The following is a 24026-nucleotide window of genomic DNA, read 5'->3' on the forward strand; positions in this document are numbered from 1 at the left end:
TAGCTGATCTTTCCTTATCTCGGATGCGTTTGCTCTCCTGTCCATGCCCAGACCAGGCAGCGGCCCACAGGTATGAAGTCACTGACAATCTCTGCTCACCTAGGAAGGGCTCATCCTTCTCCAGAGTTCAGTTCATTGATGTGTCTTTGCAGCCATAGCTTTAAAAAAACACATTCTTTTTAACTTTGGTGTTCTCACATTTCAGCAGGAACAGTAGTCATTTGCCAGTCTACATCTGCATCAGAACACTTCCATTCCTTCTGAAGTGCTTTTTCCACTTTGGTTTTTGTGTTTTGAGAGGGGACGCTGCGTGGCACTTAGACGCTCTGCTGATTTCACGTTGCCCTGTATTTCTTGGCAGGAGGATTTTGCGGATTCCGACAAAGAAGCCCCTATTGAATCCACCTTCGTACGCATCAGAGAAACCCCTTCTGAACAAGAGAGCACCGTCTTCCTTCTGACTGAGAACGGGGAGCGTGCCTACACCGTCAACCACGAAACGAGCCACCCGCCACCCTCCAAAGTCTTCGTCTGTGACAGGCCTGAAGTCATGAAGGAACCCTGCGTTACCAGCCGGGAGCTGGCAGACAGCTCCTCTGAGTTCATGCACCAAATTGTTGACCAGGTTCTCCAAGGGACCCCAGGGAAGATCAACAGCACCAGCGAGCTGGCTCCAGAATCTTCCATCTTATCATCCACAAAGGACAACCAGAGGTCCAACTCTCTGCCAATCAAGAAAACTGTGCACTTTGAAGCTGACACCTACAAGGCTGCCTCCTGCAGTAGGGACCCTTTCTACAGTCCAGACCTTCGCTTCGAAGGAAGCCCAAGAGAGACCAAGGAGTCGTCCAGGCAGGACGGACAGGTCTTGGCAGCTGAGGTTGCTGAGGAAACACCGACACAGGAGGCCCCAGAGATCCTGGAAGCAGCCTCCAGTGAGGCCCCCAGCGACGTGTCTTCGGTGGATGGTAAGGTCAGTCATCCTCCGACTTCCCAGACCTCTCCCTCCTCGAATGGGGTGTCGGAGAGGGCAGCTAGCCCAGGGGAAGAGGGCCGTTCCCCCTCATCCCCGGGAGAGGATACCATTGTGGCCGATTCCATGGAGATCAAGGTTAAGCTGCTGACTGTAGAAGCTATGGATAAGGAAGACTCTTTCGAAGGCATACCATTAAAAGCCTCGAAATTTAACAGCGACCTCGTAGATTTTCCCTCCACCAGCCAGGCTTTCCACGAGGTTCCTTCGCCTCATGAGAAAACACCTGCCGAGGAGGAGATGTCAGAGGATCGTGCTGAGAAGTTGGGTAAAAGGAGAGGTAAATCTGCACACAGGAAGACAGGTTTGGATGAGCCCCCCGTGAAGCCCAACCAGCAAGAACCTCACAAGGACCCTGGCCCAGAAGACCAAGGCTATTCTTTGGCCCCTGAGGAGGCACCGGTGGATAAAAAGCCAGAAGTGTATGAAAAGGCCAAGCACAAGTCCCCCCGGCGCCATCGGGGCGAGGAGGAAGGGGAAGCCGAGGGCCCACGGGGCCTTGGGGGAGAATTGCCTTCCAATCCACCAAGCAGCAGCGTCAGCTTGGAGACCCTCCACAGCCCCAGCGAAGAAGGCCTGGATTTCAAGCCGTCTCCACCGCTCTCCAGGATCTCCATCATCCCCCATGACCTTTTCTACTACCCGCATTATGAGATTCCCCTGGCTGCGGTTTTGGAGGCTTGTGCAGAAGGCGTGGAGGATTTGAAAAATGAAGAAGTGGACCTCGAAGAGCCAGAGGGGTATCTGCCGGACCTGGGGGCCAGGGAGGAGGAGGCCGAGGAGGCCGAGGCCTCCCAGAGCAGCTGCAGCTTCCGCTGGCTGGGCAAGGACCACCCCCAGGCCAGCATCGCGGAGGATGCCAGACCAGCCTCGGAACCCACTCCCCCATCCCCGCAGGAGGACCACCAGCCAAGGGAGGCCGCAGAGAGTGTCCCCGTGCAGGGCCATCAGGTACTTGACTGTGGGTTCGGGAACGCTGAGTGGGGAATTCTGTGCTTCTCCTAAGCTCGGCTTCTTCCTCCATAAAATAGAGAAAGGCAGCTTCCCTCACAGGCATCCCAGGTCCAGAATTGAAGGAGACACAAACTCAGGCTCAGGCAAGGTCAGGGTTAGCACCCGAGAGGAACACTTGTCAATTTTGCACCCTGGGTGCCTCGCTGGCCTCCCCCTAGTCTGGGCCCTGCCCACAGGCTGCCAAGGAGATCAGATGAGGTCATGCTTGAGGTGCTTGAGGGTCCAGCATAGCAGTAGCAGTTAAGTAGTAATCGCAGCTCTACCTAGCAGGCACTTAGTGAACTTTACCGCCCGCCCCGCAGCAGCCTGGGAAAACCAAGCCAGACCTCACACTGGACTCCAGCCTTGATTTTTAAAGGCCTTTTACCTGTTGAGCGCTATTGTTTGGCTCCTGTGGTTAGGAGTGGGTTGTGTCAACAGGGCAAGGCGGACGCGCACTTCTGAGCCGGAGCAGCTGGGCACGTGCTCCTCTGCCACCTCGTGTCTCCATGTCATCTGGCCCAGCAGCTTCAGAGGGGCCCCCCCAGAGTGAGCAGTGAGAGGGTTTGGGGAACCCTGACTGCGTGTCCCTCTGGGTCCCCCTCCCCTCCCTCCCCTCCGGACAAGCCCACCTCCTCCCTGCCTCCCAGCCTGCCCCTGGGCTTCGCTGGAGCTGGTCCCCCATCTGGACGCCCTTCCCCACACTTGGCTTGGCGAGCACTTACTCATCTTCAAAGCCCAATGCCAATAGCAGCCCCTCCCGGGAGCCTGCCCAGCCCCTCTCCAGGCAGAGCGGTCACTCTTCCATCTAGAGTGATAACATTCTCGACGGTTCTCTAGTGGACTGCTGCTGCTTTCGCGGGTTGTGATTTTCTCTCCTGGGAGAGAGGGAGCATTTGTGTATTAATCTCTGGGCTCCAGAGGCCAACCTGACAGGAAACAAGGTGCATTGCATGACAGTTTGGGGTATCAGGGGAGGGCAGGTAAATTAAACCCTGAGGTGATGGAAAGTCAGGACAGGACCCAGCGGAGGCCCAGCGGTACCCGGAGGGGTGAGAAAGCCTTGCCCTGGGGAGGCTGCAGGAGAAGGGGGATCTGAGTAGCCTTGAAAGACGTTTAGGATTTAGATGGGCCAGAAGCGGAAGCATCATTTATGGGTTTGCCAACTCCAGGCGGTGGGGAGTAGCTGCCCGAGCGCGGCGAGCAGAGTTCTCTGGCGCTGACAGTCCAGAAGCCACGTGTGCCCGGACCTGTCCTTTGGTGCCAAGCACCCACTCTCTGTCCGTCTTCGGCTGGAGAAGGGGGCTGGGCGGCTGCATAGGTGCGAGAGACCTGCCTGCCGCCTTCCCCTCTGCCCAGGGGAAAGGAACCTCGTCCTGTCCTCCTGCCCCTAGCCCTCTGTCTGCTGTCTGTCAGAGCAGGCTTGTCCTGTGGGAGACCCGAAGATCCGGCGGGGTGAGAAATGCCCCTCAGCGACATCAGGTCTCGGGGTCCCCAGGTTGGGGGGGTGACAACAGCAACTGGGGTGATTCTCTGGATTATTACAGGCCAAACGCTCTTTTAGAACAAAAGAAAGGGGCCTGGGGTTGGGGAGAGCCTGAGGTGCCTTTCTGCCCCTCCGTGTGACTTAGAAGGGCTAATGAGCTCCTGAGTTCCCCTCCCCCAGTGATGGAGCGCGGCCCGTGGGCACGCAGATGAGGCACTTCATTCTGTTCTGCGCTCCTTCCGAAAGCAGGCTGCGCACCTGTGTGTGGGCAGAATGTGGACAGGTGATTTGGGATGGGGTTGGAAGAGCCCTGGGCTGGGAGTGGGATCGGGAGACCTAGGTTTGAATCCGTCTTACACTGAGCTGGAGGGGGAGAGCTTGCGTTTCTCGGGTCCAGTGTGGGAGCGATACTGGCGCCGCCCGCATCTCTCAGCTCTGATCTGCTTCCTCTGGCGCTCACCTGTCCGACGAGCAGGTGCCCACTGCTCCCAAGCACACCTTGCCATTGGCTCCCGAGTGTAGCCCTAGCCTGGATCCCCGTGAGTGAGCAGGGGCGGGGGAGGGGAAGGGGTGCAGCCCGGGATGACTTGCCTCCAGGCAGAGAGGGTGACAGGGGGTGGAGAATTTCTCTGATACCTGGCCCTTCTTTAAAAAGAAAAGAGAAAACTATCTTCTAAATGGACTAGGAAATGTTAAGTTCTGCTTCTAGACTTTAAGAAAATAAGCCCTCTCCTCATTTCACCTTTCAGAAAAGGTAGCATTTGCTCACTGATGATGGAGGAGCAACTGGCCTTTCAGATTGCTGAGAGCGGTTTTAATTTCTGCAGGGAGCTTTGTTCTCCTGGGCTGTACGGCCTGGCCACTCTGATCCTCTTATTGGGACACCTGTTGAGCAGGTTTTTCCAGCCCCTGTGAGAATTCTTGAGAGGTGCTGCCAGCAATTCTCACGCTTCTCGATTTCACGTGGGAGTGTCGCTGGTGGGTTTCAGAGTGCCTGGGGTGGGGGGTGGAGGTCAAAGAATCTTCCTTATCGCATAAATGCTACAAAGGTGGCACTACCATCCACCTTCGGCCAAAAGCACAGTGAAGATTCATCTCTCCAAACACAGGAGCCACCTTCACACCCCTTGGCCCACCTGGCCTCTAGGATTTGTTCCTCTGTTTAAGTGGATGATGGTTGTGTGAAGGGTCCAACCATTGTCCACTGGGAGGGACATCCTTTATAGGAAGCACTGTGGTATAGTGGGAAGAGGCTGATAATCATTATACCCATTTGACAGACGAGGAAACCAAGGATCAGAGAGACAGTCAGTTGCTCAAGGTCAGATAGCTGACTTAGCCAGGATTTGAAACCAGGTCTGTAAAACCCATGCTGTTTTCGATCCATCAGTCTGGAGCATTTGGAACTCTGCACAGGGAGCAGGAGTTCGGGTGGGCTTCTCCTCCACGGTGGGCTGTGCTGGAAGGAACCCATGGAAGAGGCAGGATTGGAAGGGGCGCCCTAGCTGGGCCTCAGAGTCAAGGTGGAGCAGGGCGCTGCCGGGTGGTGTCACGCACTCAACATCTCAGCATAAAATTCTGATTTGTGTTTGGTTGTCTTGTCCTTCAGTCCCAGGAACTTCCAAGCTCGGAAAACTTAGCAAACCCATTAGAAGAAAAGGTAATGGAAGAACCGATCAGCAGTAAAAAAAAGGAAAAAAGAAAACATGTGGACCACGTAGAAAGTTCAATATTTATAGCACCCGGAACTATTCACTCCTCAGATGACCTGGAAGAAGACACCCGTGACCACAAAGTCCTTTCCAGGTATTTTATTAACGACTTCTCACCCCAGAGCCTGAGCTGGGAAGCTACTCTCTGAACTCATCCCATTTCCGGTTTCTGATTGGATGGGGGACGCAAGGGTGGGGCTGGACAGCAAGGAAAACAGATTCAGGCAAAGTCCTCGTTCTTCACACCTGGGCTCCCCCCCTCCCGCCCCCAGCCAATATCAGACCTGCCCGTAATCAGCAAAACCAGAAGGACTTTGCCTTCTCTCCTCGCTCCAAGTAGCTCTGGGTGGAAACTGGCAGTGAGCAGAGAGGTGGCTGAACTGTAGGTAGGGGTCGGGTATGAAAAGTAATAGCCTTGGAGACTCTGCCGGCTGTCTCTGGCCCCTGATAACCTCCGGTTGGGCTAGGTAGAGACCAAACTTAGCCTTTTATAAGCATCTTACAGGATCAGAAGGGAGGCACTGCATATGCGTGGAGGGGACCATTTATCACTGTCGCATGGAAACTGGACTTTAGTATGACTGCTTCACCCACGAGTTTGGGTCCAAGGCAGTAAGGATGGTCGATTTACCACAGGGGAGGAGGAGACAGGGAGGATGGTGAGCTCTAAGTGCTAGGAGCTTGTGGCACACATCTGCTCTGTCACTCTGAGGCCACTGGATGGTCCGGATTTGTCCCGGGGAAAATATGTAGCTGCTGAATGTCAGAAGACCCTGGTCTCTCCCCATTATCACTCATCATCACAACGATCACCATTTACCAGCCCTTATGTATCAGGCATTTCCCATACATTTGTTCATCAATTCTTGTGGGCACCCCGATAGGTAGGTAGGTGGGATTGTGCATCATTGGGAAGCTTGGGGGGTACCTCCCAGCTTAGGAGATGGCGGAGCTGGGGTCTTGGACCCAGACCTGTCAGATGCCACGGTCCACGTTCCTTCTGTGACCCCGCGTTGCCTGTGCTGGGTGAGCCATGCTGGATGCAAAGGGAAATGATTGAGATACGCACTGGGGGAGTGAGTGGGGAAGCCCATACAGGGAGAGCCGGAGGAGAGGCCGGCCGATGCCCTGCTTCCCACCTGCCCTCCTCTTGGCTCCCGTGCTGAGCTGTGGGGGGACAAAGGGAGAGCAGACGGGAGCCCGGGGGAGCAGGCTCAAGGCACCACGGAAGGCAGCTGCCACCTTAGCCCGTGACTCCCAGAGTCCTTCTCCCTGCCCTTGGCTGTGACTAGCCAGCAGACATCTATGTCTCAGGTGCCGCTGGACCCGACCCCGCTCTAAGTGCAGATGAGCACTTCCTGGCAAGTGGTCCAGGGCTGTCATCTACTCAACCACAACTCAGGAGGGGCCACTGGTCATTTGCCAGACTGCCCCGCTTCTCCCTAAGCAGGTCAATCCTCACCAGTCTTTGAGCGGTCACTATGTGATGGAGACATGGGGACTTCGGAAGAGGTCCGCCATGGCTCCGCCCTCCAGGGTCGCCCAGCTGGAGGGAGAGGAGACGTGCTCCATCTGTCCTGCTGGGACTGGGTGGGCACCTTAGGTGTGAGAGGCAAGTGAGGTTTCACAGTGAGACCTCAGAGGCAGGCGGAGAGGGTCAGGGCAGCCTAGGTGCTGAGATGTCATTTGAATTCCGCCTAGAGGGATGAGTGGGATTTGGGTTTGGGAGAGGGAAGCAGGGGCTTTCCAAGTGGAAGAAACAGCCTGAGGAACAGCTGTCATGTAGCAGGCACCTCAGGTAGTATTTGTTGAATGCGAGGGGGCACGGGAGGAGAGACCAGGGGGCATGGTGGGGCAGAGCAAGTGAATTGGGTGCGTGCTGCTTCGGAAGGACCAGCAAAACCTGCCCCGGTGAAGATGGGACCGTGGGGGAGGGATATGGAAAAGTAAACCGATATTTCGGCGTCTGCGGGCGTGAGGCCTGGCTGATCTTTCAGTGCAAAGGTTTTACTCTGATCTCCCAGTTCCTCCATCCCATCTCACTTCAGGCAAAGCTGTAACTATTATGAAGCATTTTAGCCGAGGTAGAAGCTACACGCCAGAAATAATCGGAGAGCATAAAGGGGCGCTCATGCCCATGAATGAATGTGCACCCCGGCGCCCGTCCTGTGCTCACGGCCATCTCACCCGCCCTCCCCATTTTACACTCGAGAGAACTGAGTTCAGAGAGATCATTGCCTGGCCGAGACTATGGAATGGGACAGAGCCCCGGCATCTCTCTTCCCTGGGAAGGCACAGGATGTTTTCCTGGCTGTCAGTCACCCCCTTGGCTTCCCGTTGGTCTCAGCAGAAAGGCCACTGGTCCAGAGCCTGCGGGACCCCACCCCTCATGGCCTGTCCTCCAGCCTCATCTCCGTCCACCCTCGGTCACCCTCTCCCCCATCCCTAGCACACTAAGCACCCTGGCCTTAGTTGAGGTCCTGGAATGCCCCCCCAACATAAGTTCCTTCATCCTTGAGGACCCTCTGTCCCCTGCCTGCTCCCATGGGTCTCAGCTCCACTACCACTTCCTCCAAGCAGCCTTCTTGGATTCTTCCAGGCTGTTTTTGATTCCCCTTTCTGTGTTCTCATAGCCTCTGTTCTTTTTCTCCGCAGCATTGATCAAAGCAATAATTTCTATAATCATTTATGGAAGGATGTATTTATCACCTGCTCTTCCCCTAGACGTGTGAGCCAGCTCCCTGGAGGCAGGGAGGGCACACCAGCATACCCCAGCATTTAGCTCGGCACCTGCCTTATAGTCGGCATTCAAAGAACAAAAGCTCTTTGTGGGGGGTGATAAGTGAATGGTCCTCATCATGCTTGCTGAAAGAGTGAAGTTCAGGATGCAAACGTGACTACGTCTCATATTGATTTTACTGTAACACAAAAACCACCTTCGAGAAAGCATACTGAAAAAAAGGGGGAGAGGGAAAAATGAGATCCCCTCCCTCTGGGGATGAGCTTTTTTACTAGAAAACATTACAGATACGTGGTCTGGGGTGGGGGGAGTGGAGAGTGGTCCTGCGTTTCCAGGACCACTTGTTGAGTTGACTCTTATGGACACTGTTGGGTTCCAGGCACCAGTGTCTATTTTTTTTCTTTGTAGGTGCATTTTGTTTCATTTTTGTGCTGTGATACCAGCCAGGGAAAACTAGCACAGGCTTTGGATTGAGGAAAAGGACTGAAGTTTCCCTAGGCCTAGCCCCGCCCCTGGCATGTAGTAGGTGCTCAAAACCTGTTAGCTGGAAACGTGCCCCAGGAAAGGGAAGAGCTTGGGGATGTCTGGAGGACAGCCATGGGCGGGAACAACAAGGCTGCCAATGATGGGAATAAACTCGTGGGTCGGGTGCCTCTTTCCTGGACCCCATAATGCCACATAGTAGGTCTGCCTTGAGGAAACTGACATGACTGTCTCTGTATCAGGCCCATCCACATGCAACACCTCTTTCTCCTGTGGAGCAATAAGACAGGGCCACTTTGACCTGCAGTAGGCTAGTATCCCCGCCAGCTCCATGAAGTAGGTAGGGTGGGAATGATGTTCCATTTCACAGATGAGGAAAACTGATCAGGGATGTAAATATTTGACCAAGGTTGCCAGTTAATCAACCAGGAGACAGGATGACAGCCCAGGCCTCTGGTTGGGTATCTTTTTGCCTTAGCCCTGAGTGAGCCAGCTTTATTAGAAGATCAGAGAAACACATCAGCCTCAAAGATATAGTCAGAAAATTAGCCTCCTCGTGTATGAAAGGAAAAGAGGTGGTCCACCCAAGAGCGAGGCAGTCAGCAGCATTGGGCACAGCAAGGAGCACTGCAAAGGGAGTCCGGGTCCCAGGTCTCAGCCCAGGTCTGACTTTAGCTTGCAGAGGACATCTGGTGAGTCCCAAGACTTCGGGATACTTAGAAAAAGAGATCCCTTCCTGCCGCAAGATCCTATGATTTTTAAGAATATGTGGTCTGCTTTCTATTTGAAATTCTTTCTCACTGTTTTCTTTTTATTTTTTCTTGTCGCCGAGGGCTCAGTGTGTCCCTTTCACATCATCCTGCCGTTTGTAAGCACACTCCACCCCGGGGGGGTCTACTGGTACCATGTCTCATTTCCATCACTAGGTCAGAAATCAGAGCTTGCCTACATCCACACGTGGCAGCCTCGGGATGGGGGCAGCAAGAAGTTCTTGGTGGCACCAATTCAAAATGTGTGTTTATTTTGCAGGACAAGTCACAGTGACTCCAGCATTTACATTCGACGACATGCTAATAGGTCTTTGGAATCGGTTAGTATGTGAATTTCTTCTTCTTTCATCCGGCCCCTGCTCATCAATTCCTTTCCATCCTTCCTCCTCCCCAGCCCAGAGCTTTGAAATGACTGACGTGCAACAGCTATGCTTTGGGATAGAAGACAAGCAAATTGAAACCTTGTCACTAAGCATAGTCCAATCAGATGTGCAGTTTGGGCAATAGGGGATGTAAATAAAGTGATGATTTTAAAGCCCAAAGGCATCTTTGTCATAACAAATGCATCCAAGACCCCAACCCTGCACACGCATCCAGAAAGATCACGTTCAAAGACAGAGGTGCCACATAAGCAGAGGATTCGCTTTGTCTTCGCAACCACTTAGCTGTGGATGTGTTGGGACCCAAAGCCCTGGGATCCACAGCTTGCCCTGATCCAGGTTGTTACGGGGGAGGGGACCCTTCCGTCTGCCCGTGGGAATAACGTAGAATAATACTGCATAGTTATTTTACTTTGGAACTAGATGTTTGCAAGATTGAGAAAATCATGGCATGCTCGACTTTGTATGTTTAAAATCATTTCATTTTCTGTTTCAGAGATTTCATCTTTACTAATTGGGTTGCGGGGTTTTGTTTATAAATTTCACTGTAGGAACATTTTAACTATGCTCAGTTGAGGAACGCAGCAGATCTGGATGACAGAAGAAACCGAATGCTAACCAGGTAGGTGGCAGTACTCCAAGCTTGGTGGGGCTTAAAAGGATATTTTTTCTTTAATTATGCAGCCTACCTTCTGGGGGTGGCTATTCTCCAACGAGGCTGTGTTGGATAACAGTATTAATAGTCTGGGCTCATGAAAGAAAATATCTGTTCCGGAAAAAATGAATGGAAATTGAATATGAGTGGGAGGGGAAAGTGGATATGAATTCATGTTGATGGGCAGGGCATGGTTCAGAAAATGACTCGGTTCAAAGACAGGTCTGGGTCATGAACCTGTAGCTGTATTTAGATGACACAGTGGTATAAGCTGGCCCTCTGAGGCAGAGCCAGGCGGAAGAGGTAGGGACGGGATACTGTGTGCGTTCTAAACGCTGTAGCCCCTGACAACTGTGTTCCTTCTGTGTCGCCACTGCAGGTACAATACTCAGAAGCTCACTGAGCTGATTTTACAGTTTTATGGCATCAGAACAGACATGAAGAGGGAATGCAAACATGCCAGGATGTCTATGAAAGTATTTCTTACTGTTGGAGAACTAAATGACCTAGACTAAGAGTGTCGAATTGCTGTAACACCGCCCATTTAGAGCATAGGCAGGCAGAGAAATCTAAAACTCTGACAACTCTGAGATGCCCCTATCTCTGTTAAAGTTATTGAATTACTTAATTTAATTGATTTTTTTTTTTAGTATTTGCCACGGGTTGAATTAGCTTGGAAGGACTTAGATTATTGGAATGGAAAGACCTTGTCTGAAAATTGCCCAACACCCAGGGGTGTAATCTTTACAGGTCCACCTGTCTGGCTACTAAAAAAAGAGGCAAGATTTGTTTCCCTCCCCTGCCATAAAATGGAAATATTAATTCACCTTTTCCACCAGCCTTGACATCCTCATAGGAAAATAGTACTTTTAGCTTTTATGAGATAGAGTCTTTGAAAATTGAACCCGCAAGGTTGAGAAGTGCAGTCGTGTTTTCCGTGCTTTTGAGCATTTATTACCCTTGCAATAAAAATATACAGTTTAAAATTTCTCTGAAAACAGTTTTAAGAAGGAGAAAGAAATTCTGTCCGTTGTCTGTTATCTGCGTGGGAATCGCTCAGTTTCCAGACCAGGGCAAAGGTTTAATCCCCTCTTGGCCTGGCCTTTCATTGTATCAGGAGATGGTCTAGGGAGAAGGAGGTAGTTTTCGCTTCTCATAATCTCCATCAACCTGATGACCCTGAGAAGCCCCAAATGACCCTGAGAAGCTTACACTCTAGGTTCTACAAATGCAGCTGCAAGCAGAGGCCCCCACGCCCAACTGCAATCAGATTATGGCTTCTGACCCTTTCCTGTCACCACCACACAATCCCCTTCTGGGCTTTCTCCACCAGGCAAAACTAAAATGTCACTTCAGCACTACCTTCTGTTAAAATAAGAGAAGAAAGATACATCTGACCAAAAGCTGGTAACCTGGTAATTATTTGCAAGGTTAGATTCCAAAAACAAAAACAAAACCTTGGTGGTACAGAGGTGTGTCTTTTTGTTGCTGATGGCTGTTTTTAAATGATCTGTCATCAGGGAACCTCCATTTCTTTCTTTAGATTCCTTAGGAAGTCCCCTCTATTCCTAGGGAAGAACAAAGAACCATCAGCTTCTAACTCTGAGTTAAGGGCACTGCGGTGTAAGGGAAAGCATCCTGGACTGGGTGTAGACCTGGCCCAGGTCCCAGCTGTATCACAAAGTCACTGTATGGCCTTGAGCAAGCCCCCCTCCCACCCCCTCTCCATGAGGCTCAGTTTGCCCATCTGCAGAATGGAGCCAACAGCTCCTCCCTCTTGGCGCTGTGAAGATGAACTGAGTGGGTTTGAAAGCTCAAAGCACCCCGGGACCCAGCCCTCCGCCTGGGTCTGCACCTCACTGGGAAGCCCTCAGCTCTCCAGTTGGGCAGTGAGGCTGGAGTACAGGGAGGGAGGGGGCTCCACTGGGCTGGAGACCCATTTGTGACTGCCTTGGTGTTTCTCCCCTCCTGCAGGAAGGCCAACAACTCAGGCGAAGCCAAGCTGCAAGAGATCCACAGCCCACAGAGCGACTCGCTGATGCAGTTCGTCCAGCAGCCAGACGTGATGTACTTTATCCTCTTCCTCTGGCTCCTGGTTTATTGCCTGCTGCTCTTCCCCCAGCTGGACATCAACAGACTCTGATGCGTGCGTCTGCATAATAAAAAGACAGGATCCTGGCCAGGGGTGGGCGGTCTCCTTACTTCCTTTTATTGCCTGCGAGGAAACTTAGACTCCCTCTCTCCACTTTTCTTTTTCACGTTTCCTTTTTCTCCTGTAAGTCCTAAGCACGCTTTTCTCTTTGGCTATGGACTCAACGCTCAGGTGTGTGGCCAGATCCTTGGGTGGGGTTTGTTTGAGTGCCTTGCTCTGTCAGGTATTAAGCTTTGTTATTAATACTCATAACTGGGTCTTAGCTCGCCCCACGTGCTGGTTTTTAAGGTCCCAGATGGACTTGAGTTTCTCGCCTCCCGATGAGAAATAGGATGGATGCCTCAGGGAGACTCCCACTGGGAAGAAAACTGCCCTACTTTCCTCCGAGAGGGGAGTCTGAGTGAAGGTGCTGGGGGTCCACGCACCTGTTGTGGTCTGGTGATTGGTCGTTTTCTTTGGGGGGATATCAGAGCAGCACAGAGCTGCCGGGTCCAGCAAAGGGCGTCCATGAACGGCAAAATTCGAGGAAAGGAAGGCTAGGTCATGAGCTGCAGTGCATACTTGTTCACCCTCGTTTTCTTTTTTGTGGGGGGCATGCATTTTAATTTTGCTTTTGCATTGATTGAACTGAGGTAAAGCTGTGATTTTCAAACCTTTCCCATCTATGGAATCCTCCTTTCAAGTGGATTCTCAGGGGCCAGTCTAGTTGATACATGAAAAGCAGAGCTTTGGCTGACACAGGGCAAGGCCTGGGATCCCTCTCGCTTTGCCCGGGCAGCTCCTGGCTTCCACTCGTGCCTCTTGAGGCATCTGTGCTGGTACCCAAGGCCCCGCAGGGCACTGTCAAAAAAAAGCCCCCGAAAGCCCCGAGGAGGAATGCAGAAGTGGCCTCGCTGAGCATGAGCTCTGACTGATGTTAGAGCAGGAAGTGGTCCAGCACGTTCCTGCTCCGAGAGAGCTTTTGTGCACACCTGCCTCACAATGCGAGTCTCAGCACGGGCATCTTTTGTGGTCAGTTATGATGGGTTTCTTGAAAAGGAAAAGGGTTTCTGGAAAGCACGCCGAGAAGTAACCAGAACAGGCAGGTGGTGAGAGGACAGAGGCATCCACCTGCCCTTCCATCTTCCTTCTGCCCTGGGCTCCCTCCGCTCCCTGCTTCCTGCCAAGATGCAGGCCATGCGTCCCTGTGTATTACTTGCCCCTCCCATTGTCCTCCCCCTCAGAAAGCGTGTATATGGTGAGACTTATAAAACCACAGCCTATTAGGTCAGGAGGGGCATTCAGACGGCATCTGCTCTGCTGAACCCAGAGATGCAGAGCTGGTTGACCAAGATCACACAGCCAACCAGGAGCGGACTTGCAAGTGTACCCAGGCCACCTGATGCCCCATCCAGAGCTGTCCCCTCTTTTAGGGAACTTCCATTGGGCCCATGAATGTCCTGAAAAAAAAATAATAAAATGAATAGATAAGAATGTCCTCATTTAAACAAAACCAGAATTTTTAGGTCAACCACCGACCTTTGTTTTTTCTCGTGATTTTCCCATGAGGAAGTTTTGTTCACTTTCAGGCTCATTGCCTGTTCCTTCTGGAATACCCTCGACAGCTCCAACAGCTTGTCAGCTGACACACCAGTTTTGTTGTTACTCCAAGAATCACGCTTCTCTCTCAGCAGGGCAGGGATTTGCTTATTTCAAACGGGGGGTCTCAAGTTTACAGAATTCCAGCATGGCCAAAAGAATTGACGTAGCGCATCTGAGTCGATGACAGCCAAAGCCTGGCCTCTAACCCACTCTGGCTATAGGCTGCTTTCTCTCCACGAACGAATCTAAGCCTTCCCAGCTGAAAGCTGTTCGGAGTTTGGAGCGATTCCATCTCGAAGGCCGAGTGTCCCATGGAAAATGAGCTAATTAGTGACCTCCCTGGCATCACTGAAAGCTGAAAGGTACAGATAATAAAGACTATGTGTGTGATATTTTATAACCCTGGACACCATGCGGTCCTCACCTAAATTAGATGCTTGAAAAGCCAGGGAAGAGCTGACCCGAACGTTAATCATTTCATTTTACGGGTCTAGACCTTGTTCAGAAAAGTCTCTGCAGGTTTCTTCTCTCACCCATTACAAAGTGTAATGTTGTTTAAAACCATCTACTGGCAAGAAGCCTGAAAGTCATTTGGTTCAGGGTGGCAGCAAACTGATTTTTTTTTAAAAGAAAAAAAAAAAATCTCACTTGATTACAGGCGTGTGTGAAAGAAGTCAGATATAGAAGGTGGGTAAGAAGCCTGCAGGACAAACCACTCCATGGCTTGTATTTAAGAATTTATTTTTAATTCTTATCCAAGTAATACATGTTCATAGTTCAAAAAGAAACAAATACTATAAGACTTTTAATGAAAACTAGCAATCCCCTATGGTTGCTCTCTAGAAGTAACACTTTCACCTGTTTTAGCTGTTTCTTCTAATATTTACCTTCGCATTTCTACATAACATGCTTATACTTCTTTTATTTTAAAAAGTAATCTAGAAACATCTACTGGCTTGCTACCGTGGTAGAGAAGGATCTTGCTCTTACCCATACCGTGCTTTGTTTTTCCAGTATAGTTAGATATGTTATTTGGTACATCTCTCTTCATTGTGGGCATATGAGGACTGTTTACTTGTGAGCCAAGTAGTGTACTATAGTTACACGTCCTTTCTCGTCAAATTTTTTCTCCCGCCTTGATGATGATGATTGATGATGATGATGATGATTTTGGTGTGGCACATCTTAGAAAAGAACATGGGAAGTAAATATTATTGTAAATAGTTTGAGATTTTGCATAACTTAAAATATCCTTATTCTGCCCTTACCCAGGTGTAGCTGGATATAGAATTGTGGGTGGAAAGTAATACCCTCCCACCACCCCCCAGCGTGGTTGTTGAGATTCCTGATGCCATTCTGATTCCCAGGCCTTTAGCTGTGACTTGGGTTTCTCCACCCTCCCAGGAAACATTTAAGATCCCTTCATTCTTAGTGTTCTGAACTGTCCTGATGGTGTTGTACCCTTGATGGTGTACCTCGTGCTGGATTCTCATGAGAAACTTCTTAAATTTTCTTGTAATTGTTCACATTCTTTCTTTCTGTACCACCTGTTGTTCCAATGTTGGACTTCCCAGGCTAGACTTCTAATATTTTTTTATCTTTTCTATTTCTCATCTCTTAATTTTTTTTTTGATCTGCTTTCAGGGGTAGTTATTTAGCTTTATCTTCTCAATATACCTGATGAATGTTTTATTAATTTTTAATTTCCAAAACATTTTATAGTGTCCTGTTCTTGTTTCATGGGTGCAGAACTTATTTCTCTGTGGATGTTCATGATAGTGGGGTTTGGGAGAAGTTCTTTTCTGCTCTCTGTTTTGCCTTTATTTCCTCTAAGTTCCCTTTCTCTTAGTCGCACTCTCTGTCTTTCACATTACAAGTTTTCTTCAGATATCTAGTGATCCGGTGGATTGGTTTGTATGTAAGAATGATACATCAAAAAATGGGTAGGAAGTTCTGTGTATCAACTGGTGGATTTTTCTGTAGGGTCACCAGGTGGGCACCTGGACTCTTCATGAGAGGACCACACATATCAATATTTGCAGGTCTTTTCTCATTGTGTTTCCTTAGAGATATTTCCACTTCTCTCCTGCCTGAGATAAAGGGACATACGCAGAGCTGCTACTAGCCTATGCAGGGCCCTCATGCAGTTTCAAAAAGGGCATTCCCTCTGAGTGGATGGATGACTTAGAAATAGGTGCCCCTGTGTGCAGAAGCCACCCGTGGGCACTTGGCCAAACTGGCAGAAGGCATCTTTTGCCTCTTTCTCCAGGGAAAGGCTTGAGGAGCAGAGTAAGGGCTAGATTTTAACTCCCAATTGCCCCTTTAGCCAAGCACCTTTGTGCCGTGCACGGGCTGGAGGGCCGTACCCAGCGATGCCGGCACACACCTGAGTGCCGGCACACACCTGAGTGCCCGCATCCTGACTCTGAGCAGGCATCTCATCACGGTCGGTGTGTAGACTCGCTGAATCGCTCCCGCCTCGCCGTGCCTGGTGTCGCTGGGTTAGAGCTCCTCTGCTTCCCCCCGAGGAGTCGCCTGCTGACGCCGCTTGGTGCTGGTGCCTCTCCTCTGCCCGGGCAGTGCGTGGTGTGGGGATTCCTCGGCCCTGCTCCCGTCTCCCTCAGTTCTGCCCCTGCCACAAATGGGTTGGCATCTCTCGCCTACTGTCATCTCCTCTTCATCCCTTTGTCTTTATGATTCCATCACTTCCATTCCTTTGCTCTTATTTCCGTGGGGTTTCACCAGGGAAGACACCATCTTGCATCGCAGGTCCCACGTTCGCTCTCTCCCTGCTTGTTAGGTGGCTCGCTGCCCTGTGGACGCGCTTGTGAACGCGCCCTGGGTCCTGCTGAGCCATGGTCTGCGAGCGCCTTCATATGATGCTGGGCCGCGTGAGGAGAGGCGAGAGAGCCCCTGGAGCTCCCCTGGATGCCACGGTGCAGATAGGATTCTCCTTCCTTCCCTCCTTTCCACCTCCTGCCCCGACAAAACTACCTTAGAGCTCCCGCTCCCCGCCAGCTTCCTGGAGTCATGCACCTTCTAGGTTTTCTTTGCCACCGTCACTTCGCTGGGAAACAAGCGGTCCACACTGGTGTCAGCCGCGAGCAAACCGGCTGCTCCCTCTGTGGATGGCTGTTTGGAACTTTGTGAACAGTTCCTCCTGGTCAAGCCCGGCCTCTGTCGGGAGTGGGGCTCCCACCAGGACTGGGGACCAGGGAGTACCCCACTCCGTGCCCCCTAGAAGCCACCCTGGGCACAGGCTGCTTCTCCCTTTCTGGGGTTCAGCGGAGTTTCCCCAGCTCTCTCTTCCCTTCCCCATGCAGTGCTGGCCTGATCTTTTTGAGGGTCGAGCTCATAGAAGGCGGAAGATTTGGAGGCTGCCTGCCTGTGTAGTCGATCTTCATAAATTATAGGTTATTTGATAGCCTTAGGGATCACGTCAGGGTCTAGTGCCTCATTTAGGAAATGAGAAAACTGACGATCGGGAAGGAGAAATGACTAGTCACATTGCTCGTTAGTGCCCTCGGGAGGGACGTCTGGATGCCAAGTTTCCTACAGAACTCCAGCCTCCAGCCCCTGCAGCTAAGCTGCACTTCCCTCGTCACCAAGGACTCAGAACATCGCAGAGCTGATCTCTGAAACACAAGCCAGAGTAAACCAGGAAAGGATGTATCTCTGAATATCAGAATTCACGGTGGCTTCTTTGTTAAGAGTTGTTCTCTTTCCGTGGTCGTGTCACTGGAGAGCAGCCCTGTGACACACTCTTTCACGCAAGCTCGGTTTTCCTTAACCCTCCAGAAGGCCCACTGCAGTTTGGAGCCGTGGCCTCTCTTTCCTTTTGGCTTGGAGACCTTCCCAGCAATTTCTGTTCACGTCCTAAAGTCCCCGAGGTGGTCAATGTGGGAGTTTCAGATCCACGTGGCTCCTCAGAACCTTCCCAGTGACACTCTGGCCAGGAAACAAGAGCCCACGAAACCCTCCGGGTGCAGATGTGTTATTTCTCTTGCCCTGACATTGCATCATCTCTGCTGACACCGCCTTCGGGGCGAGACTTAGCGTCCTGGGGCTGCAGCTGCTGTCCACAGTCCCCGCTGAGTATCAGGCTCTTCCTCCGGCCCGTCCAGCTGCTCTCAGGATGAAGGCCTTGACCTGGGCTGAGCCGCTGAAGGCTGAGAGCTGGCGTGAGTGATAACTCGCTTATTTGCTGGAAATAGCTGCGGACTTTGCCTTAACGGTTAGCCGGTGTTAGGGAACCAAGAAATGAGACATGGGTTCTTTGCTGGATGTTGAGTCCCATAGATCTTTTCGGCTCTGCCTCTTGTCAGGCGCTTTGTGGAGGAACAATAGTCAGCGCAGGGAAGTGAGCCCAATACCCGTGAAGCGTGGACTCTGCATGCATGGCGCCCAGAATCTTCCATTCCCATCTCATGCACACCCCGTGGCTTCAGGCTCCAGGTGAGCCCTGGCCCTCCTTGCTCTGATGTGTGACAGCACCACAGTGACCTGCAAGCCTTCAAAGTCCTCCACCCCCGTGGGCGCGACCAGCTTGGGAAGGGGCAAAGGCCTGGAGGCTCTGAGCCCCTACTTCCCTAGGGTCAGCAGAGGTCATCAGAGTTCCGGGGCCCCTCTGACTCTTCTGGAATTGCCGGACCCCTCAGCGGCGGGAAGACCGACTTAGGTGCTTATAATTCGTTCTGAGAACCTTGATGAAAACCCAGCCCTGGGCTGTAGCACCAACAAGCCAGAAAAATATCCTCGTTTATGGGAAGAAGACAGCCAGTATTTTACGCTGTTTGACCACGTGGTTTTAAACACACACACCACTCAGTAATCTACCGCCCTGATCCCACTGCTAACTTCAAAATCCCTGACACTTAGATGTCAAAGCCAACTTTCATCTAGCAGGAATCTCTTTAACTGAAACTCCCCCCGCCCCTTTTTTTTAATCACTCCCTTCTCCCTTCTCCGGAAGGTTTTATGGAATAGGGGAAGAGGGCAGGTTCAGGAATCACCCAGATCTAGGTTCAAGACCCAGCTCTGTCTCCAGATATCTGGATGACTGGTCAAATTTACCTCTCTGAGCATCTTCTGTGCAGAATCGACACTCAGTACATATTTGCTGAGTGAGTAATAGCTTCCTTGTGAGCTTGTTATAATGTCGTAAAATGCTCAGTAGCTCCGTGTCTGCATGTCCCTCCTCGCCAAGCTTTGACTAGACCTCCTTTCAGTTCGTTCAGTTTACCATCGCTTCTTCTAGCCTCTCTCCAATCCGCCTCCATCTTGCCAGCTGCTCTCTCAAAGCTAGCTCATGCCTTTTACGAGAGGAAGCCGAAGCCAGCGTGTACCCACGAACTCACTGGACCCTTAACAACAGTCACGGGAGGTGGTTCTTTCAGAGAGGAAGCTAAAACACAAGAAGGAAAGATAGCAAGGTCATAGAGCTGGCAAGTGGCAGAACCATGATCAAAGGACTCTTCCTTCCAAATGCTGATTTCCACCCTAGACTTTGCTGCTTAGAAAATAAGTTACGCCTTAACGCGATTCTGATTGTTGGTGACTTTGGCCTTGTTGGCACGCGTGGGTGGAAATCTCAGAGTTGGGCGGGTTTAGCAGTTGTATTGCAACCCTCACCTGGCGTTCTTCCCCTTCCCAAGTTTCTGCATACTTTGACCCCCCAACCCATATCAACACTGCTTAAATATCTCCTTCATCCTCATTTGGTAAAAATGACTAATACTGTACATCAACTATACTTCAATTAAAAAATAAATTAAAAAAATTTAAAATGACTGAGGACACCCCAAGTTCAGGTTTTAACCTAAGGTTGCAAATTGACAACCAAAATGACTGCGTCTAAAGGGTCTTTAGCAGCATAACCTCAGTGTCTAACATCCAAGATTGAATGACTTTAATTAACTGCCCCCAGGTAGTCACTCTTCACTTCTTCTCACACACGCTTTTCAGAGTAGAAGTGAGGCTTCCTCCTTCAAAAAGAAAATCTCACTGTGCTGGGCAGAACACAAGTGAAATAGGGACGAGACCATGGATTACTTGGAGGAAGTTAGAACTGGTTGGCCTGTGAGATAGGAATCATTATTTTTCCTTTGTTTTGAATTGAAAAGTTGTGATTTTTGCATTGTTGCAGAAAGGAATAGAAAAATGTCTCTTAATAGGTTTGTTTTCCATTTGCAAAAGTTCAGACTTCTTTTAGACCCACCGGAAGTCAGTAACAGCCTATTCTCTGTAAGACTTTGCTATGAGGACAACCACCACATGCCTGTATTCTTAAATGTCATGCAAGGATTGAAACACTGTTTAAAAGGAAACTCTGGGGACTTCTCCAGTGGTTAAGACTCCACCTTCCAATGCAGGGGGTGCGGGTTCGATCCCTGGTCGGGGAACTAAGATCCCACATGCTGCCTAGTATGGCCAAAAATTTAAAAAAAGGAAACTGAAAGTGTCTGTAACCTAGAGCGTTGACATTGTTCCAAAGTAGGATAGCACTGGCCTGGTCATCAGGACCCCAGGTCCTAGCTCCGGCCCACCTGCTGTGACACCTTGAATAATTCATTTACCTCTCTGGGTGGAAAGGTGGAAGACCTCCTTTTAAAAGTCTTTCCTAGGTTTAAAAATCCAAAGGTTAGCAAATTAGTCTTGTTTTCTTTTTAATCCCAGTAAGTGGCCTGTTTGCTTAGAATAAATGCACCTCTGCATTTGTAAATGAATTCCAAAGCTTAGGGCATGGCTTCCGGCTTTAGTATCTGAGAAAGGTGCCTTTGGAAAGGGTTTGGTAAAATAAAAGGTAGTCTGTTGAAGGTGTGGGGTGAAAGTTTGGAGTAGAACGTGGGAGACCTGCTTCCTAGGACTCCCAGAACTAAACTGGTCTCCTTAAATTAAGTCAGCATCTGAGGCAATTTTCTTGGATTCCTTGAAATTCACAAGTTCAGCTGCAGGCATATATAGATGTAAACAGCTGGACCTTTCTATCCTTCCCATCTTTTTCCCTGTCCCCTCGTAGACTCGAAATAGATAGGCACAGAAATTCCACTCGAATCAGAGGCTGCTTCCATTCTAGCACTGGATCCCTGAAGCCAAAGACTGGCATGTTTGTATAGAATGTCCCTGGGTTGGGAGTGGGACTGGGCGAAGGGGTGCCATGAAGCAGAGACCCTGTCTCCTTGAAATTACACCCTAAGTTAGCTACCTGCATCACTTGCACTGGTGTTGGTAACATCAGCCAAAGACAAAGAGTAAAAGAGGAAGGATGGTTGTTCCCTACCGTACATGGTCAGGAACAATTATTAAACCTGGAAGCAGGAGTTTGTTCAAAGTGTATTGTATTGGATGATGATAGGTATTTATTTTTTCAAGGTCTGTAATACGTTTAACAGATTTAATGCTACAGTTTCTTGTAATGTCATGGCAGGACTTAATTGATAATGTCTGAATATTTTTACTGAGAGCTCTAAGAGAACTATTGAAAAAAAAGCAAAATGTTATTTTGTAGTACAAGAATTATTTTGTCTATTTAGTACATACATAGCTGTAGCTTTGTAAAAAAGGTATCTTTGTAAAAAAAATTGTATGAACATGCACTCTTATTTATTGACTATTGTAAATGAAGATATAAATGACTATTTGCATAATTTATACCTGTGGGAAATTAACTGGAGTATTTGTTATTTGACTGTTTTCTATTAAGGACTATTAGGCTTGGTGCTATGATGAATGGTCTTGTAAAATTACATGTAACCTTAAGAAAAATTTTGAGTATAAATTTCATGAATTGACCAGCTCATCGATAATTCTTATTTCCACGTATGTTCGTGCCTTTGCCAACCAGAAATGATTCTATCTTTCCTTTGTCCCAACAAAGAGTACTATTGCCAGGTAAAAGTGACACCAATTGGCTGTAGAATTGTAGAGACTGTAGGGAATCTACTCTTTTTAACTATTAACTTGTCTTGAACCTTTGCAGGTGAACCTCCAAGAAGGAACAATAATGGTAGTGGTGGTGGCAGTTATTGTAGGAGTGATGGTGGCTCTATGGCTGTGGAGCTATGCTGCCTGCTTGGGTTTGAATCCTGGGTCTGTCTCTTACCGACTGTGTGATTTGTAACAAGTTACTATAGTAGCCTGGGTCTTCCAGAAAACAGAGCCTGAGTCAAACCTTATGTGCTTATGCATCATTGCTGGGGGGATGGGGGCACGGGTGCAATCCCAGGGCAGCAAGAGTGAGGCAAGGAAGGAGGGAAAGCAAATCAAAAGTGGTGCAACAGGTATTTATCGTGTACCTACTAGGCATCAGGCACTGTTCTGGTCGCTGAGAATAGAGTAATAAATGAAACCAAAGTCCTTGTACTCGGAGAGCTTACATTCTAGTGGCGGAGAGAGACATAAACAAAATAGGTAACATATACAGTATGTCAGATACCTATCAATAAGTGCTGTAAGAATGATTGGGACAGGAGCACCAGTTTGGGGGTGGATGGGGAGGTGATATAGTGTTAATAATCAAGAGAGGCCTCTTTGAGAGGGAGACATTTGACTAAAGACTTGAAGGAGATGCCAGGACCAGTCACTCGAATAACTGGAGAAGAGCTGTCTAAGCAAAGGGAAGAGCAGGTGCAAAGGCACTGTGGTGGGATCATGGCTGGTGTTTTTAGGGGGCGCCAAACAGCCTGGTGTGGCTAAAGTACACTGAGTGAGAGGGGAGAGAAGTAGGTGAGGACTTTACTGGGGCAGGTCAGGTAGGGCTGTGTTGGATGTTATAAGGACCTTGGCCTTCACCCTGAGTGAGCTGGATCCCCTGGAGGGTTTTGAGCACATGCTGACTTACATTTTAGCAGGCTCACCCTGGCTGCCATGATGAGAGTAGACTGGGGAACAAAGGCAGGGTACGGAGGCCAGCTAGGAGGCCACTGCAACAGTGCAGGGGAGAGATGACGATGGTACAGACCAAGGTGGGCACCGTGGTGGTGATGAGCAGTGGTTAAATTTGGATATATCGATACTACGAGAGCAGACCCTCTGGATTTGCTAATGGATTGGGTTTGGGGTGTGACAGAAAAGGTCAAGAAAGGCTCCAAAGTTTGGCTTGAGCAGCAGGAAGGGTGGAGGTGCTCTGGGCTGAGACGGGGGAGACATGGGAGGAGAGGTTTCGAGTCTGAACTTGCCACGCTAAATTGAGATGACTGGTAGATGTCTCCTTTCCCAAGTGTACATGGTCCTACAGTGTGGGGAATGCCCCTGGGGTGACTGGTCACCTGCCAACCCCGGGATGGCCCAGCCCCGATGGCCCCTAGCTGCTCTGCTGCTATGTCGCATTTGAGGCTTGGGGATCCCTGATGGGTTTTGGAAGCCCAGGTCCCCTGTGTACCAGGAGGCCATTCCCGAGGAGCCCCCAGACTGGGTGCTCTGTCACTGCCCCCAGCTCTGCATCCCACCCCAAGGCAGGCCTTCCCTCCTCTCCCCCTGCTGTCTTTAATCTTTCGAACACAGATGCCAGAAGGCCCGTCATAAACCTCCCTTGACATGTGCAGAACCTGGTCCGTGCTTGAATGGAGAAAGTGTAGGGTGAAAACACATCGAACCATCTGATCATATTAAAAAGGGGGCGGGAGGGTAACATGATAGGAAGAGAGACCCTGCACTTGGATCGCTGAAGCCTGTAACCAGCTGTGCATAATCATGTTTGAACTTGGGAGCTTGAGTCTTAATTCGGACAAGGTGGCGATACTACAGAAAGCTCAAAGGAAGATGGGGTGATATTTTTCTTTCCATTAATTGTCTTAACACGTAGGATTAGTTTTAGCTGCCTTTGACAGAAAACCCACAAAAGCAGTGGCTTACACCCGATGGAAGTTCTACTCTTGTCTCTCCGAGAGAGAGGCCATCGATCCAGGTTGGCTGGACAGCTTCTCATCCTTCCCGCGGCCCCCAGTGTTCTTCTAGCTGCATCCTCCCTAGAGCACCATCTTTGTCCTCGTGGTCCAAGATGGCGTCCGTCCATCCAGACCACACATCCGTGTCCTGTGCTGT

General features: G+C 50.1%; 1 protein-coding gene across 3 annotated transcripts in view; it reads left to right on the forward strand.

Annotated features, from left to right (window-relative positions):
* The window catches only part of CLMN (calmin), a 123804-nt gene extending 102021 nt beyond the window's left edge, over window positions 1-21783 (forward strand). Inside the window, exons 9-15 of one of the 3 annotated variants that reach the window (XM_082448301.1) lie at window positions 362-1984; window positions 5122-5318; window positions 9477-9537; window positions 10149-10219; window positions 10632-10728; window positions 12231-12398; window positions 16786-21783. In XM_082448301.1, the coding sequence (XP_082304427.1) occupies window positions 362-1984; window positions 5122-5318; window positions 9477-9537; window positions 10149-10219; window positions 10632-10728; window positions 12231-12395 (2214 nt within the window). In that variant the 3' untranslated portion in view covers window positions 12396-12398; window positions 16786-21783. Of the gene's footprint in view, window positions 1-361; window positions 1985-5121; window positions 5319-9476; window positions 9538-10148; window positions 10220-10631; window positions 10729-12226; window positions 14982-16785 lie in introns of those variants that run through there. The other 2 variants (XM_082448300.1, XM_082448302.1) reach the window with 2 other exon arrangements.
* The last annotated feature ends 2243 nt before the right edge of the window (window positions 21784-24026 follow it).

Source organism: Balaenoptera physalus, assembly GCF_965194825.1.
Source record: "Balaenoptera physalus genome assembly, chromosome: 2".
Classification (NCBI taxonomy): domain Eukaryota; kingdom Metazoa; phylum Chordata; class Mammalia; order Artiodactyla; family Balaenopteridae; genus Balaenoptera; species Balaenoptera physalus.